The sequence below is a fragment of the Sinohyriopsis cumingii genome, chromosome 3 (genome assembly GCF_028554795.1).
Source record: "Sinohyriopsis cumingii isolate HCF-2022 chromosome 3, ASM2855479v2, whole genome shotgun sequence".
NCBI classification, from domain to species: domain Eukaryota; kingdom Metazoa; phylum Mollusca; class Bivalvia; order Unionida; family Unionidae; genus Sinohyriopsis; species Sinohyriopsis cumingii.
The window spans coordinates 127,658,242-127,675,299 of record NC_142963.1 but is presented as its reverse complement, the minus strand read 5'-3'; the positions used below and the strand labels follow the sequence as shown (position 1 = coordinate 127,675,299).

The 17,058-nt window shown below is 34.6% G+C and overlaps 1 protein-coding gene across 3 annotated transcripts in view; it reads left to right on the top strand.

Annotated features, from left to right (window-relative positions):
- Nucleotides 1–2,274: 2,274 nt before the first annotated feature.
- The window catches only part of LOC149803812 (carbohydrate sulfotransferase 15-like), a 29,627-nt gene continuing 14,843 nt past the window's right edge, over nucleotides 2,275–17,058 (top strand). Inside the window, exons 1-2 of one of the 3 annotated variants that reach the window (XM_089953623.1) lie at nucleotides 2,275–2,425; nucleotides 10,920–11,782. In XM_089953623.1, coding sequence (XP_089809749.1) covers nucleotides 10,946–11,782 — 837 coding nt within the window. In that variant the 5' untranslated portion in view covers nucleotides 2,275–2,425; nucleotides 10,920–10,945. Of the gene's footprint in view, nucleotides 2,454–3,230; nucleotides 3,312–10,919; nucleotides 11,783–17,058 lie in introns of those variants that run through there. The other 2 variants (XM_089953624.1, XM_089953622.1) reach the window with 2 other exon arrangements.

Below are 17,058 nucleotides of genomic sequence, written 5' to 3'. Positions count from 1 at the left end.
CCTATGCGCTGTAAACTCACAAGACGTCGGCCTAATGTTAAATTCCCGTTATATTCCTATAATCTTTTTACTCTGCTTAACATAGAATGTCCTACAAAGATATGTTGATTATGTGGTAATTGTACATAAAAAGGAAAAGACTATCCCCAATCCTCTCTTTTAATTTGATAATGTTTAAGAGAGCGTGGCTTATTTACAATAAAAAAAAAACAATGGTGATGAATAAACTAATCTCTCTCTCTCTCTCTCTCTCTCTCTCTCTCGTAAGGATTATGTGAGTTATAGAAAGTTTCGGTATAGAATCTGTTTACCCTGTTTAGAAAAAGATTCCCGTCTAGGTCTGGGATCTTTTAACACTGTTTAGAAAGATATACCCGTTTGAGTCATGAATCTTTTACCCCGTTTAAAGAAGGATTTCCGTTTGGGTCTCGATCGTCTCACTATACTACTTTTGCATTTCTAATTTTCTGATTTTCTTTCAGAGATCTAAACGTCATGCATTCTAATTCTATGTCTGTATCCAATATTCCCAGTTTGTCTATGGTTATATATGACTGCGTGTCTTTTTACTGTAGGAACACTGGCATCAGTCAAAGATGCACTGAAATCGAACATATTGGCATATTTTTTTAAATCGATTCAGTCATTCGTGCTACTTCAAAACGCATAATCGAATGCCTAAAATTCAACACTTGCACGTATATATCTTATCAGCTATCATTTTGAAGTAATTAATATAATAAATAGATTTGCAATATTGGTGACGTAGGGACTAGCGTCGTTTACTGTTTTGTGCTTAAAGAGTGTAATGGAGACTGTTTCCTTTTTTAAAGTTGAGGTTATAACGAAAAGTCCATGGTGTACCGAAACTAAACAAAATTGGGGGAAATGATAAAGAAACCTGAATAATCATATAAATCACATGAACACTATTTTATAAGCATTTATGCCTCAAAAACATTTTTTCAAAAATTTAAATTTACTGTGAAAAAAGTTTAATTGTATATTTTAACAAATATGCATTTTATTCTAATTTGTTTGAAATAAAATATTTTAATTGCTCATTTTATCTGCTAAATTCAGAGCTGAACAGGTACGTACTGGGCTAAACGAGCGTGAAATCGTGTGCGACACCGAAAGCAGCCGACATGTCGTTACAGAAATTGTGCAAGGAGTGTCTTCGTTTAGCTGTGCACAGTCAATGACTAACCAGTCAAATTTACCTCATGTCAATAAACATATTTACCCGTTTATCTGAAAGGTCGTTTGGTGTAGAGAGTCGTAGAAATTGGTTTCTATGTATACTTGAGGGTCGTGGGTTACGTGAATGTTTTTGAATGTGACTTCAGTAATTATTTGTGCAATAAATTATTCAGGTTTTTCACTGAGTAACTGTGTGGTGATGGCTGGCGACCACAAAAATGATTAATAAATGTAGATTAAAACTGCAATCAACTGTTTGACAGCAATAATTTACAAGCCATTCACGTCTTAGGTTTTAAAATTGTATTCTTTTCTTCTTTTAATTACATCAAAAACGGGAAGGGTGCTGGGATTTTATATCAAACCAGTGTATATTTCTTTTCGACTGAACAAATGGAATATATATATATATATATATATATATATATATATATATATATATATATATATATATATATATATATATATATCATATAAGACTCAAAGCAAGAATATTTTTTTCACCTTATTTGAAAACCGAATTGTTTCAAACAAATCCCACTCACCCCCAAAATAAAGCGTCAGTCCCTAATGTATTCTTACATCCAGGTATTTTTTGCCAGGTCATATCTAACATTTCTGTTTCCCGATGATTTGCATGAATAATATCCAACTTTCCGTTCTTTTGAAATGAATTGGACTAATTTCCATAAACTCGAAATGAAAAACAAAACAAAAGTCTAGACATGTGCTTTGGATTTTGGAATAGACTTAGATTAAATACATTTGTCTACTTATTCACGTTCAATGTACAAACGTTTTCAGCACAAGTAGCTGATATTGCAATAACCTTAAGCTGTTCAATGAACCATACTGTCACTATAAATGTCATATTTTTTTAAATATCACTCGTACGATTATTTCGGCTTTATATCGGAGTGTCAGAGTAATATGCATATATCCCCAAATGTATCTTACTCTCTCAATCTGCAAATACCAACATAAACATCTATATTGTGTCTTGTATAACCGTGGTGAATATAAACGTAGCTTTGAGGCATGTGAAAAACACCGACATGACAGAATGATGAACTATGTTGCCTGCGGCAATGTTCTATTGTCTCCGTTTGTGCATCAGAAGGAGCAACAGAAAAGTTTACTTACCAAATGTATTTAGAGTACAAAAAAAGGAAAAAGATTACATGAGTCATGTCGATGGAAAGATGAAGGAACCTTTTTCAACGTAAGTAACATCAGAATAAAGTTTGAAGGTAGGTTCAAGTGTTCAAATGTGGAGAAAAGGGAAGGTAGGAGAGAGAAAGAGAAAGGCACTCACCATTAAATATGTCAACTACACATGCATGGCAGACGTACCTAAATCAAGGCTAAGGTTTTGTCAACAAAACTTTTGGGGCGGTTCTGTCACTAAGAATCTAAATTGTAGCGGCACTGCCCCTCTAGATCCATGTATTAGAAAGAAAGGGTTGCATTTAAGACGTTCGAAAACCATAGAGAAATTAGGAAAGGTAATAAACCCTCATTTCCTTTTCAAAATAAAGGTTTTCTTTTAGCCAGACATAGACTGTGTGTATCTCATTTGTAATTTTGCTAATGTATTGATACATAAATGAAAGGTTTTCACTCTTCTCTTGCTTATTATGTAGCCTGGGGTAGGGGGTAATTTCTTTTCCTATAAAAAATAAAAATCGTGGTTTTTATCTTGTTCGCGGTACGCATATATATACACAAAAAACATATTCTTTTTGTTATGAAATGACATTTTCGGGGGTGGTGGTTGAAGTAGTTTGCTTCTAGCTGCTCACAAACGCACGGACTAAAATGCATTCAAATTTTAGCATGCATGTAGATTTGTGAGGATGGATATATATACTCATGCATGGATATATGTTTTAGACAAGGGTTTTGATCACAATTCTAGGCAAGAACATATGAATCACATGTATGAGTTCCTTTTAACACCCTACATATAAAGTCTTAGACAACTAATTTCCCAAATTAGCATTATACGTTTGGACCGCATGTTGAGCGCACTGAACGGGAGTGAGAGAGAGAGATACGACTGGCAATTTAGAAATGGATCATGAAGCCGTCTGTTCTACTTAGAAGTGGTAAGTACAGCGCTTCTAAATGTATACAGTGATATATGGGTGCAAAAAACATGCATGTGCTGTGTGTGTATTTGTGAGCGTGTGTGTGTATGCAAATAAGCTAGGCAGAGAGAGAGAGAGAGAGCAGTATTATAGTTAGCCAAAGCTGGGGAGTTCACGTTGTTTTGTGTAAAGTACTGATGCTATCAGTCTACTCCATATCCCAGACTAAGCACATAATTTGCAGTCTGACTATGCTACTCTGTGTGTGTGTGTGTGAGAGAGAGAGAGAGAGAGAGAGAGAGTAGCGGGGTCATGTGTGTGTCTAACAGATATTCCTTTATAATATGTTTCTGTTATGTGCTTTGCATGCTTTCAGATTGTGTGTCTTGTGACCTATCTTATCTAAAGATAAAAGAGCATTTTATAACAAATGGTGTGTGAAAAATTGATTGCATAAAGCAATCAAACATATTCCCAATGCTGAACATGATAAGCTGAGAAATTTGATCGTACGTTTATCAGAACTACCGACTGACATATACCAAATACTCAGCCAGTCTGGGCTTAAAGTAGACAAAACCTGTTTCAAAATAGTGTAGCTGGCGTTGCTAGGCGCTCAGCATTAATAGGTTAGTGTTTGGACTGGTAGGCCTGGTGTCAGGATGCTGTGACTGTGTAGGATATCATGCTACATGTCTGCGGCATGATGCCTCAGTGCTAGACATCATTATAAACTGCAAAAGTAGCGATAATGCCGAAAAATTGTTAAAGCTACGTTTTAAAAAAATCCAAATCACTCAATTTCATGACGTCAATGAGATGACAGTGACAGACTGGAATGTATGAAGGGCATAAGATGAAATAACTGTTGACATTGTGATTCTGTTGGCTATCAAGGCTTAATGAAATAATGTAGTATGTCATCGCAGGAAATGGAAAAATGTACGTAAATACGGAAAACAGAAATGTCTCAAAGAAAACATCTTCAATGTAGACGGGACAAATAAATTACACTTAACAAACAATGGTATAAATTAAAAAGTAAAGATACAGAAAATCATGGATCCTGACAGCAGAATTACAACGAAGAATCCAGTCACTTGAAATGAGATGCTACAGAACCATCCTTGGCATCTCTTACATGGACCACATCACAAATGAAGAAGTGCGTAACACCATCAGGCGCGAAGTAGGCCAATATGAGGACCTCCTCACCACCGTCAAAAAGAGAAAGCTGAAATGGTATGGCCATGTCACTAGAGCCAACAGTCTATCCACAACAGTCCTGCAGGGCAACGTCCAAGGTGGCAGAAGGAGAGGTACACAGAGAAAAAAGAGGACTGACAACATCACAGAATGGACCAGGAAAAGTTTTGTGGAGACACAGGCATTGGCACATGATCGAGACAAGTGGAGGGAACTGGTCAGATGTTCAGCAGCACAGTGCCTCGACGACCACACTAGGTCATGAGACTGATGATGATGATGATGATGATGATGAGACTCCCTGCTAGAACTATGCTCATTGGGTCATTTATCTGATCACTCTAACTAGCCTATGACAGTTGTTAATGACCGGACCTTCTCAAAGGGTCGCAACCTGTACCTAATAACCTTTAGGCCCTAGACGTCTTGCTAGACCTTCTTGTCGGATCTCACTAACCACATGCCAATCTCCCATGATCTCAAATAGACTCTGGCACCATAAGCAGACCTTCTCATGAGATCACTTCTTCTATAGGCTTTAAACTCCTTGCCAGACCTATACTCGTAGGAACAAAGAAACAAAGTTTCTTTCGTCAATAAGTTATCCACACAACAGCTTATTGGTAAAAGGTCATTTCAGTGTCACACGAGTCTTCCAAATCTCAAACTGGCACACATGTTAGTAATCAAGTTTGTAATAAGACTGATCAGAAATCCTTATATGTGAACGTGGCCCCTATTGCAAGAAGAAAGTGCACGTTGTTTATGATTGCTACATATTGAAAATAGGCAATAGAATCAAGACAGACATATTCCAATTGCTCTTATTTCTGAAGTCAAGGGTACATGCATGTTTTGAAAGCAATCCGTTTGTTGGGTCAAACGAACCCCAGTCTGATTGTATCTTTGTTCCTAAGTAGTATAGACGGACAGTTCTTAGTCTAGCTCACGAAACTCTTTTGGCTAGTAATTTAGGGATTAATAAGACTTATAACAAGATCTTGGGTCATTTTTATCGGCCAAAACCTAAAAGTGATGTTTGCAAATAATGTAGATCTTGTCATACTTGTCAAAAGGCAGAAAAACCCAATCAGATGATACCTAAGGCTCATTTGCAACTTATTCCTGCATTTGACGAACCATTTAGCAAAATAATGGTAGACGGTGACGGTCCCTTACCTAAGACCAACTCAGGCAACCAATACTTGTTGACCATAATGTGTGCGTCTACAAGATTCACGCAGGCATATCCTTTAAGGAGTATTAAAACTAAAACCATAGAAAAAGCTCTGATAAATTCTTTTACACAATTTGGCTATCTCAAATCTGTCCAATCTGACCAGTAGTATAATGTTAAGTTTGGAATGTTCCAGCAAGTTATGCATCCATTAGGCATCCAACAATTCAAGTCTTCTGCATATAACCCTAAAAACCAAGGGGCTTTACAACGATTTCATCAAACTTTGAAAATCTTAATAATGTAGTCACAATGTAGTTGTACCTTTCCCGCACAGCGACGATTTAGGCGATGGAATGCAATCGGACTGTAGTGACTGAGGTGTAACCAATCTTCGGAATTCAGAAATACTGAATAATCTAGACCAGAACGTTCACATCTGCAACCACAGTAAAAGAGAAAACTAAAACAGATAGTATTTAAATATAAACACTTGTTTCCAGATGTTCCTAAAAAAATCTACCAAGATGCTGAAATTATAGATTCCATAGATGTGAAACACCATCCGTACACGATGAACCCTCTCAGAAAGGAATGTTTGAAAAAAGAAATTAAGTATTGGCTGGAGAATGATTTCATATGAGTAAGTACACGTGAATGGAGTTCAACATGTATTCTTGTACTGAAACCAGATAATACTTGCCCGCATGTGCACTGACTACATAAATTTGAGCAGTGTCAACAAAACAAATTCATTCCCATTGCCATGAATCGCTGAATACACTGATAAAATTGAAACAGAACAATATGCCACCAAATTTGATCTTTTGATAGGATTCTGACAAATCCCAGTGACGGAAAGGGCGAAGGAAACTTCGACATTCGTAACTCCAGTTGGACTTTATCAATATAAATTGACGCCGTTTGGGGTGAAAGAATCGCCTAGAACTTTTCAACGTATAATGAACATGATTACATCTGGTCTAGATAATTGTACGCTTACAGCGATGATGTCATCATCTACAAAGACAACTAGAAAGATCACTTGGAGACCATTCAGAAATTCTTTGATAGACTCAGCGATACAAATTTGACAATTGTAAAAATGAGTTATGCCGTGCTTGTGTTACATTTACATGACATATCTTGGATCACAGACAAGTTAAACCTGTGGAAGTTAACGTGAAGAATATCTTTGAATTCTCTGTGCCTATCAGTAATTAGCAACTGACGAGATTTTCGAGTATGGTTGAATATGATCGGAACATTTGCTCCAATTTTTCATTACTGCTTAACCCCTGACCAATTTGCTAAGTAAGAAAACTAAGTTTCGTTGATTCTGAAAAATGTCAGAAGGCTTTTGGTAAGTTACAGGCCATACTTAAGAGTGCAACAGTTCTTTAAGCTTCAATTTTCAGTCAATTATTTAAAATGTCTGTTGATGCAAATAATGTTGGGATTGGTACAGTATTGATTTAGGAAGACATAAATGGTGTAGATCATCCAGTATGCTATTATTTTTTTAAAAAAAACAAAAATTAAATAGGTACCAGGGAAAAGATTTCACAATCGAGGAGGAATGTTTGGCTATGATACCGACTTTGCAACAATTTCAAGTATACAGCTCAGCTCCTTCTCCAATCATTGTACTTCCTGATCACAGCCTCTTTACTTTCATTGGCAAGATGACACACAAAAATCAGACATTACTAAGGTGGAGTGTGATGTTGAAGGAGTACAATATTGACATCAGGCACATCAAGGACAAAGATAATCTAATTGCAGATGCACTTTCACGTGTCCAGAAGTATCATACTGTTTCATGTATATTCTGTCATTCATAAGTCTTCCTCTTATTGAATTTTTAATTACATGTATATTAACTGATAGTTAAATGATTTAGTGTATAAATGTTTCTTCTTATCAAGGGATATGTTATGTATATTTAATTTGTATTGTATTCCATAGCTTGAGACATTATAGAATGAATGAAATGGGTACAAAGTCACCCGATGCTTTGCTTCCGTCTGCCCCGTACCCTGGACACAATAAACGTGAAGCTCTACAGTACATTAACGTGGTACGATTTATAGAAAAGGTCATGTGATCAATAGCCAATTAGACTGTATAGCGCTCGCTGACTTAAAGGGAACAAATGGCGAGTTAGTATGTATTGGCAGCTTGTGCATGGCAAAGTACTGGAATTATGGAATAAATTGACAATGTCCAAGCTAAATTATAAATGATACAAGTTAATTTTATTATACGTTAATGAATAACAATGTAAAATATGTACAAAATATCCCCCAATAATACTGAATCTGTTTCTTCTATGGGATCGAAACATCGTGAGATGGCGTGTAACAAGACACAATGCAAATAACAAAGTTAGCTTACTAAAACCTGTAAGACATGTCCTATATAAATACATCTTACTACATATAAAGCATATTTTACAAAACGATGCATATTAATTACACTGTTATGCATAGTAATTATACTGTTATGCATAGTAATTATACTGTTATGCAAAGTAATTACACTGTTATGCATAGTAATTTCACTGGTATGCATAGTAATTACACTGCTATTCGATGGGTAAATAAGATAATGTTCATAATGTACCTTTTTTGGAGCCCTCATAGAATAAACGTTCCTTAGGCTTTTGCGTTTTTCCACTTGCCACATTTTTTTTGCATGATTGCCTTTGAAGATATCCTTTTATTTCCTGCACAATGATATGCTCTGTATTAGGGTGTCTGCCAACTACATCTGTTAGAAAACTTTGAGTTTCTTAGTGGGTTTTCTTTTATTTGTCCAGTAACACACTCTCCTCGTTGGGAAGAAATTATTCATTATTTTTCAGCGAGATGGATTTGGTGGGCGTCGGTAGTTCTGTTGGAATCGGAGTCATTGCTTTGATCGTGGAATGTTGTAGCTGGTATAAATGCTTATAAATATATAAATATATATATGTGTGTGTGTGTGTGTGTGTGTGTGTGTGTGTGTAATATAACATTACCCCAAGACTACCATAATAAAGGCCGTATGTTTGGATCCATTGTTTTGCGAATCCTGGTGCCGTTTCTTTATTACCTCTATTGTAGATAGAGTCTAAAAAAAAATGATGGACCGAATGGGTAGATTCCACATTGTTTAAACGATGCTCGAAGATTTGTACCAGACACACTTAAGTTTCAGGCTCAGCATGCTATCTCACATAAGGCATACTTAGGAACAGATGATGATATAATTTCTAGCATGGATTTTGCTCTTATATTTTTTCTGAAATGGTCAGAAACATCTGGCGTCGAATGGTTGTAGGTCAAGTCTTGTGTGAAGCGGTACTTTGAACAGAATGATGTTCTGTTGCTTTGCCCGATCAATGATTGCTAAAAATACATGCGATTTGTGCCCGTCATACAACAGAGGCAATGGCTGGAAAGGGTCACTGCTCTGTACATAGCTAATGACATGTATCTCGAGATATTTCTTGAATACAGGGCCAATTGATCATCTAGTCTCAGTGACAGTACCCGAAGCTTGTTGCACCTTCGAGCAATTCATGTCTCGTTATATTTCCCTGAAATATTAAAAAAAAAAATACGGAATTGATGTACAAAGCATTTCCAGTCGATAAAACAGGTACATGATAAAACATTTGACTGGTAATTGCTACCGGTTTCTAGTTTTGTGTCGACGACTACAAAAGGAGGGGTATGATTGTCGGAAATGCCCTTTTCATCGATGTTGGAAATGTAAGGTGTTTACTCGCCCAAGTTATAAGTTTTCGTGATTTTCTCCAGTTCTTAAAATTTACTGTAACTTTCTCCATCTACGTGGATTTGGCACGTGCGATTGCGAGTGACCTTGACATTTTAACTGATAAATTAGGTCATCGCAATAAGAATTGCGATACCACTACAGTGATATCGGATTATCCTATTGACAATTTCCAATGTCAACTGCATAATCAGTGACCAAAACTCATACATGGCATACTTTCGGATTAGGTCCTGATTTAGCGGTATCAGTGTCCGCTTCACCAATGATACGCTGGCATAGTGTTGCTTATGAAACAATATGCATCTTTGATGCCTTTTTAACTGGCATTTTCTTCTCTATGTATGCTTTTGTTAAATTTTCTTGGTTATAACAACGGCAGTGTCGATTCAGTTTTCCACCATTCTGAAAACCATGCAGACTGCGTGTAATGCATTAATGACAGGGTTAGAAAAAATCTAATACTTTTATCTTTTTAAATATTACGTAAATTTTAATGTACGAAATATAAATATTTATCTTTAAAAACATTATATTGATTTCATGATTTCATTTTTTTATTATTCAAAACTGCAAATAAGAAAAGAAAGAAAACAAGATTTTTTTTATTAACTTGAACAGATAAATTGGTAATTGTTTCATTAATGGGCTTTTGTAGCGGATAAAATGCGAAGTAAACTGAAATAAGAAGTCACCTAATTGTATTCATTTGACAGACGACAACAAAGAAGTTGCACAAAGTTTTCAAACCATTGAAATTACGGACAAATTAAGGGATTGGGAATGGGTATGAAAGTGTATTAGGTAATCTGATGTTTTTCGTCATTGGTGTGTATACTTTGTACACTTAAGAGACTTAGACAAACTCGATGCATTTTCTTTACTTGCAAAAACTCGTGAAACTGTCAAAAAACTTCTGAAAATTGCGTCATCAGATACATTAATCACGTAATTCCAACGTAATAAAATAATAAAATGGCCGTTCTGATACACATGACGCTCTGTAACCGATATATATATATATATATATATATATATATATATATATATATATATATATATATATATATATATATATATATGGAGGGTGTGGGTGTGTGCAACATAACATCACCCCAAGACTACCATAATAAAGGCTGTATGTTTGGATCCATTGTTTTGCGAATCCTGGTACCGTTTCTACATCACCTCCATTGTAGACAAGTAAGTGTCATACTGGATGATAAACGTTTTATGCGGAAATGACTTTAACTACTTAAGTTTGAACCTTGTCAAAATGAGAAGGGCGAGTCTTAAATGGATCAAACTGAATTGCTAAGTATCAAGCTGCAAACGAAACTAAATCAAACTGAATACAGAAATCGAACTGTAAACAGTATCTGGTAATCTAGTTAATATATTTACAAGTAACGGAACATATTATACTAGGCCACAGAATAATCTTATCTTTATTATTTCAGGTAATTTAGTTTATAAACTGAACAAGATGAAACTGTCCAGGCGTGGTATTTACGTGGTCCTTCTTTGTTCCTTGGTTCTATTTGGCCTCTACTGCATGCTTGACACCGGAAATAAAAGTCAGACTGACGCAGAGAAGTCGAGACGAATTTTCGATACTCTTGTTCAGGATAAACTTGATCCTTCACATGTCTACTCAAGTTTATTCAAGGAAACTTTGAAGCAAAACCTTTCTATTCGAAGCAAAACAGACACAAGCGAGTATAAACAAGTGTTATTAAATACAGTCAACCAAAAGAACGTGCTACTAGAACTTTACAAACAGCAGGTTGAAATGCAAAATGCAGAGATACATCATGCGCATGTGCAGCATAACTCGCTACCAGGGATTCATAAGCAACAAGCCGTGTCATCAGACACACATATGCCCCATAATTTATCAGACACGCATGTTCGACAAGACGTAATACTCTATACACATATGCAGCAAATAGATGCTAGGTTATTGGAGGATAAAACTACCCTAGATATTCTCAGTAATGAACGAGACGCCCAAACAAACACTGATAACATCAGTAAACCAACTAATTATTACCAACAAGAATATATGAAGCTCGCAAATGAGTATATTGCACACGATCCCAGGGTTCCGGTTGAGGACAAAAACAAAACGCACGAGGATCTACGGAAGAAAATATCATCTGTCCTAAATTATACCGTGAAGGAGATATATTCCATGATTGAATATATTAGGACTATGAACGAAAGAATCGACCTAGCAGATCTGACTCCAAGTCCGGACTTTGACCTTGTACAGTGTGGCGGAAGTACAGTGACACCGGAAATTGAAGATCTCCTTTGCATGGTATGTACCTTCTGGTAAAAGCGGTGCATACCTGCTCAAAAAATACGTTGATACTAGGATGCACATAGTTATTCCTGGTTTCATAATAAATGTTGAATGTTTATATTTAATTATATATTACCTGCGTTTTAGTTGTAGTATACACGTATAGCAGAATAAATTATTAATATAATTACAATACAGGTTTCGCTTCTTAATTTTCTTGCTAACAAACGCACTTTCTCAAGAGCAACCACTCTAAGATATACTGTTAGCTCAATAACATCAGAACTGATAAATGCCACACCATCGAACGCACAAAAGGCTCGATGTGGCTCCAGAACGATCCTATGCAATAATATAATGCTATTTTCATCAATCTAACAAATAAACATATTCCCAGTAATGTTAAGGAGAGTTTAAGGTTATATTGGAATATTTAGTGTTCGAATTTCTAAGTACAAAGCAATTTAAGTAATTTTTGTTAATATATCAATAAAGATTGTATTTGATAAGTATTATATAGAATTCAATATATATTACGTGAGTGGATATGACGTACAGGTCTATTTATTATTGCTTTCAATTATTAATATTTTACGTACATTCTGTATTGCTATGTTGTTTTGATAGTGATGTTTTCTCAATTGTTTTAATATTGTTGCATCAGGTAATATTGTCTTCATTTTGATTTTTCAGATAAGAAATATTAAGTATATATTTATGTATTTTGCATGCATATTAGACACACATACAGAATATATCAATCGTGTTTTCACTGGTTCTATGCGGAAAAGGCAGTAAGAAGAAAATAAGTATCTAATAGTTAATTTCATATTGTTAATATGATTAGCAGCTTCCGTCATTGATTGATATATATCTGCATGTGCAGGTCTATTCACAGACATATATTCTTATCTAACATTTTAGTCATTTCCTCAGAATAATTTCTCCTTCATTAAAACACTTCAGAGTTCATATATTTAAAGAACTTTCAAACCTTGGTTCTTTGTCCTTATCGTAACAAAATCATTGATAATCGGCAGAATTATGTTAATTCTGCAATGCTGCAACATGGAATTATGATTTTTAAAATATGGGATTATGATTTTAAAAATGTTTCTTTCTTATAAACAACAAGACATTGGAAAGTTTGAAGAACACACTTTGATGTTCGTACTATCGGACACATAGACAAAAGAATAATCGATATAAAACTGAAGCATGGCAAATCGGTATTTTGAAAACAATCGGTGCATTTTTTCAGGGTGAGAAATTTCATGTTCGTATTAAAGATAAGATAATGCGTCGTGGTTCATTAGTGAATACATAGCAAATGTAAAATATATCACAGTTCTTTGATTAATTGCAAGTCTTTTTTTTCTGGATGTAAATAGACGGAATTAACGAATGAAGAAAAATTAAAACACAAACATTCCCCGAATATGTAAATTATTCTACAATATATTTTTAAAAAATCCAAAACGTTCCTGTAATTATTCGAATGATGCAGTGTTCACAAACAATTTAAAAATTTGCAACAGCCGTACTAGAAGTAAATACTGGCCAGTTACATGAGAGTATAAACAAACATAAGCCGAAGGTAGAACTAAGTATTTAAGTGAAAGGATATTTGCAGAGTTGGATAATTGTATTACAGTTGAATAACTTAGCTCAGTTGTAAATAAAATGAAACAATAAAGCACCAGGTCGTGATACAGTTTTGAATGAATACATCACTGAGCCGTTTCCACTATTAGCAAAGTATACGCTGTAACTTTTTAAAGTGACTTTTAGCACCGTGATTTATCCGCCCAATTGGAGCAAGGGTCATTTTATACCAATTTAAAAAAGCGATCCATCAGATGTAAATAATATTGTTTAGTTGTATATGAAACGTTTTCACTAGCATATAAAATGCTAGATTCTCCTCTTGGGTCATTTAATAAAATATTGTTATTGTTCCAAAATTTGGTTTTAAGAATAATAATCACATAGTAGACATTAACTTTATATTCGTTTTGCTTTTATATTCTAAACGTCTTTTAAAAAAAAAAAAACGCTTTTTGGAGCCTTTATTTATTTAAAATAATCATCTAATTATGTAGAAAGGAAACGTTTATTGCAAACGTAAAATTCTGAGTGACGCGAAAAATGTTAAACTTACATTCAAACTATTTCCGTCTCTCTGTTTCTGCTTTCTCTTTTCATTAATGACCTGGAAATCACATTACAAGCAAATATGGACCGCTCCAGTGGCCTAGTGGTTAAAGCCTCCACCTTTGATGTGGGGGTCGCGGGTTCGAACCCCGGCCGACTTGTACCAAAGACTTATGCAAATGGTACTAACAGCTGCCTCTCTAGGCGCTCAGAACGAAGACGTTAGTGTTAGGACTGGTTTACCTGGTGTCAGGATAATGTCACTGAGCGGGACATCATGCTAACGTCTGCGGCATGACGCCCAAGTGGTAGACACATCACTATAAGCTGTCACACTGCAGACACCGTAGCGATATGACTGAAAAATTGTTAAAGCTACTTTAAAAATCAAAATCACACACATACACACACACACGCACTCTCTCTCTCTCTCTCTCTCTCTCTCTCTCTCTAGAGGCGGGTATTATTTAAAAAGAAACCTATTAACATGTTTTACTGTTTGTTGATGATACTGTGATATATTCAGAGACAGTAGATGGTCTGCAAACACTCTTAAATAATTTGCATACATAATGTACAAGATGAAATAGATTTGTAAATATTAATACAACAAAGGTTATAATTCTTAACAAAAACTTAAAAGACTAGACGTTTATTTAAGCTCTGAGATGAGTTTTTAGACATTGTGGATACTTTTAATTACTTAGGACTTATTTTTACCAACAGAATCTGTTCCATGTGCTACGGATATTATTGCTGGCAAAGTTGTCAAAGCAATGCACTTACTTTTGAGTTTTACAAATAATCTACAATGTCCATCAATTTAATGTGTGAGTTATTTGATTCTTTTCTATCTCCTATTGCGCTGAAAGTTTGGGATATTTGAAAGCTGAAAATACTGAAGAAGTGCATAGAAAATATTGCAAGTGGTTACTAGATGTTGAACTATCCACCAACAATGTATGCATGTGGAAAACTGGGACGTTTTCGACTTTATCAAAATATATGTTTGCGTATTATAAAGTACTGGTTCAAATTGCTAACAACAGACAATCGTATTCTTCAAAACATATACAAACTAATGCTTACGGATTGTGAAAACAAAAACTTTTTAATGGGTTTTTAATGTGAGAAAGATACATCTGAGATCAATCATTGGAGAAGTCTGGTATTGTCCTCAGTTCAGTCCAGATATCTTCCTTTCCATCGATTTTTACCAAAGGCTGAAATACATATTTTATTCCTACTGTGGTTGCATAGTGTTATGTATATTTGATTTACTTTATATTTGGTTTAATTTATTTGTCTATTTGTAAGTTTTAATTTTTTATTTTCATAACATGTCAATGTAATGTAAATTTGTTTACTAGTAATTTGATACTTTCCAGAAAATTCAGTTTGACCTGACCGTTTTATAAATACCTAATAATAGAAACACTGTTTCTATTTTTGACTTAGTTCCCGAGCTTGATATAGTAATCACTGAGACAAGTAAACAACTTTTTATTTGTATTTTATTCTTGGAGTAAAATGATTGGTTTTTATCAAGGTCATACTAGGAGTAGGTAAAAAAAAAATATATGTAAACAGCCTCTATTTCGCAATTCTGGGTATTCCGAAATTCTTATGTTACATGTTTAGGCTCTAATAAACAGTAACAAAAGAAACTGTGAAAACAACAAGCTTTGAAAAAACTAACAAATAATTTATTTTCCTGGAAAAATTCTGTAAAAGTGAAAAATAAGGACTTACGGTTTTAAGAATCAAATCCAAAAATAATCCAAGAATAATCCACGAATTAAATTTTAGAAGTCCTAGTAATAAAATGTTCTAATGAATTCAAGTTCGAGTCCCGACGACACATCCAAGATGGAAGGCGATGACGTATATTGTAGCCTTTATAATTCTGTATGGTCTACAGTTCTTTTTGTTATTCCACAGTGAATAGCATTCCGGTGTTTGAATTTCCGAATACAATTTACGGAAATGTCTTTGTCCAAGAATTCTGTATAAGCACTCAAATATTTCCAGGAAAAATAATTAATCTTTTAGAATCCAAATAATCTGAATAAAAAATAACATATAACTCCAAAGTGCCACAACAAACACTTTCCAGTGTAAAGAAAAAAGCCCAACTCAGAAACATCTCTGTAGACATTGGTATAAAACCTGGCTGCTGCGCAATTTCAGAAAAACCCAGAATTGCGAAAAAGAGGCTGTTTACATATTTAAAAAATCATGTACTCCTAGTATGACCTCGATAAAAACCAATCATTTTACTCGAGAATAAAATTAAAAATAAATACTTGTTTACTTGTCTCAGTGATTTCTGAATTAAGGTTGGGAACTATGTCAGAATTAGAAACAGTGTTTCTATTATTAGGTATGTATGAAAAGATTCAGGTCAAACTGAATTTTCTGGAAAGTATCAGACTCCAAGTTAATAAAATTAGATTACAATGACTTGTGATGAAAATAGAAAATACTTAAAACTTACAAACAGACGATTAAATTAAATCAGATATAAATTAAATCAAATATACAAAACACTTACCGCATAAAGAAAAAGAAAGATTCATATAATAAAGCTTTCTTTTTACCATACATGAGGTTAAGAACTCTTATAAATGATATAAATTGCACACGTAATAAGACATTATTATGCACGGGAAAGTGCATCTGCTATTAAATTATCTTTTCCCTTGGTGTACCTGATGTCAATATCATATTCCTGTAACAACAAACTGTACCTTAGTAGTCTTTGATTTTTACCTTTCACCTTGCCGATGAAAGTAAGGGGGTTGTGGTCACTAAACACAATAATCGAAGAAGGAGCCGAACTAATGTAAACTTCAAAATGTTGTAATGCCAATATCAAAGCCAAACATTCTTCTCGATTGTTGAGTAATTTCATTGGTGCTTATTTAATTTCTTAGAAAAATAGCACACTCGATGATCAATACCGTTTTGGTCTTCTTGAATCAAAATTGCTCCAACCCCAACAGACAGCTGAAATGATTGGCTGAAATTTGGAGCTTTGAGAACTGTTGCACTTTTAAGTATGGCTTTTAACTTGTCAAAAGTCTTATGACATTTTTCAGGCCAACGGAACTTGTTTTTCTTGCTCAATAAATTTG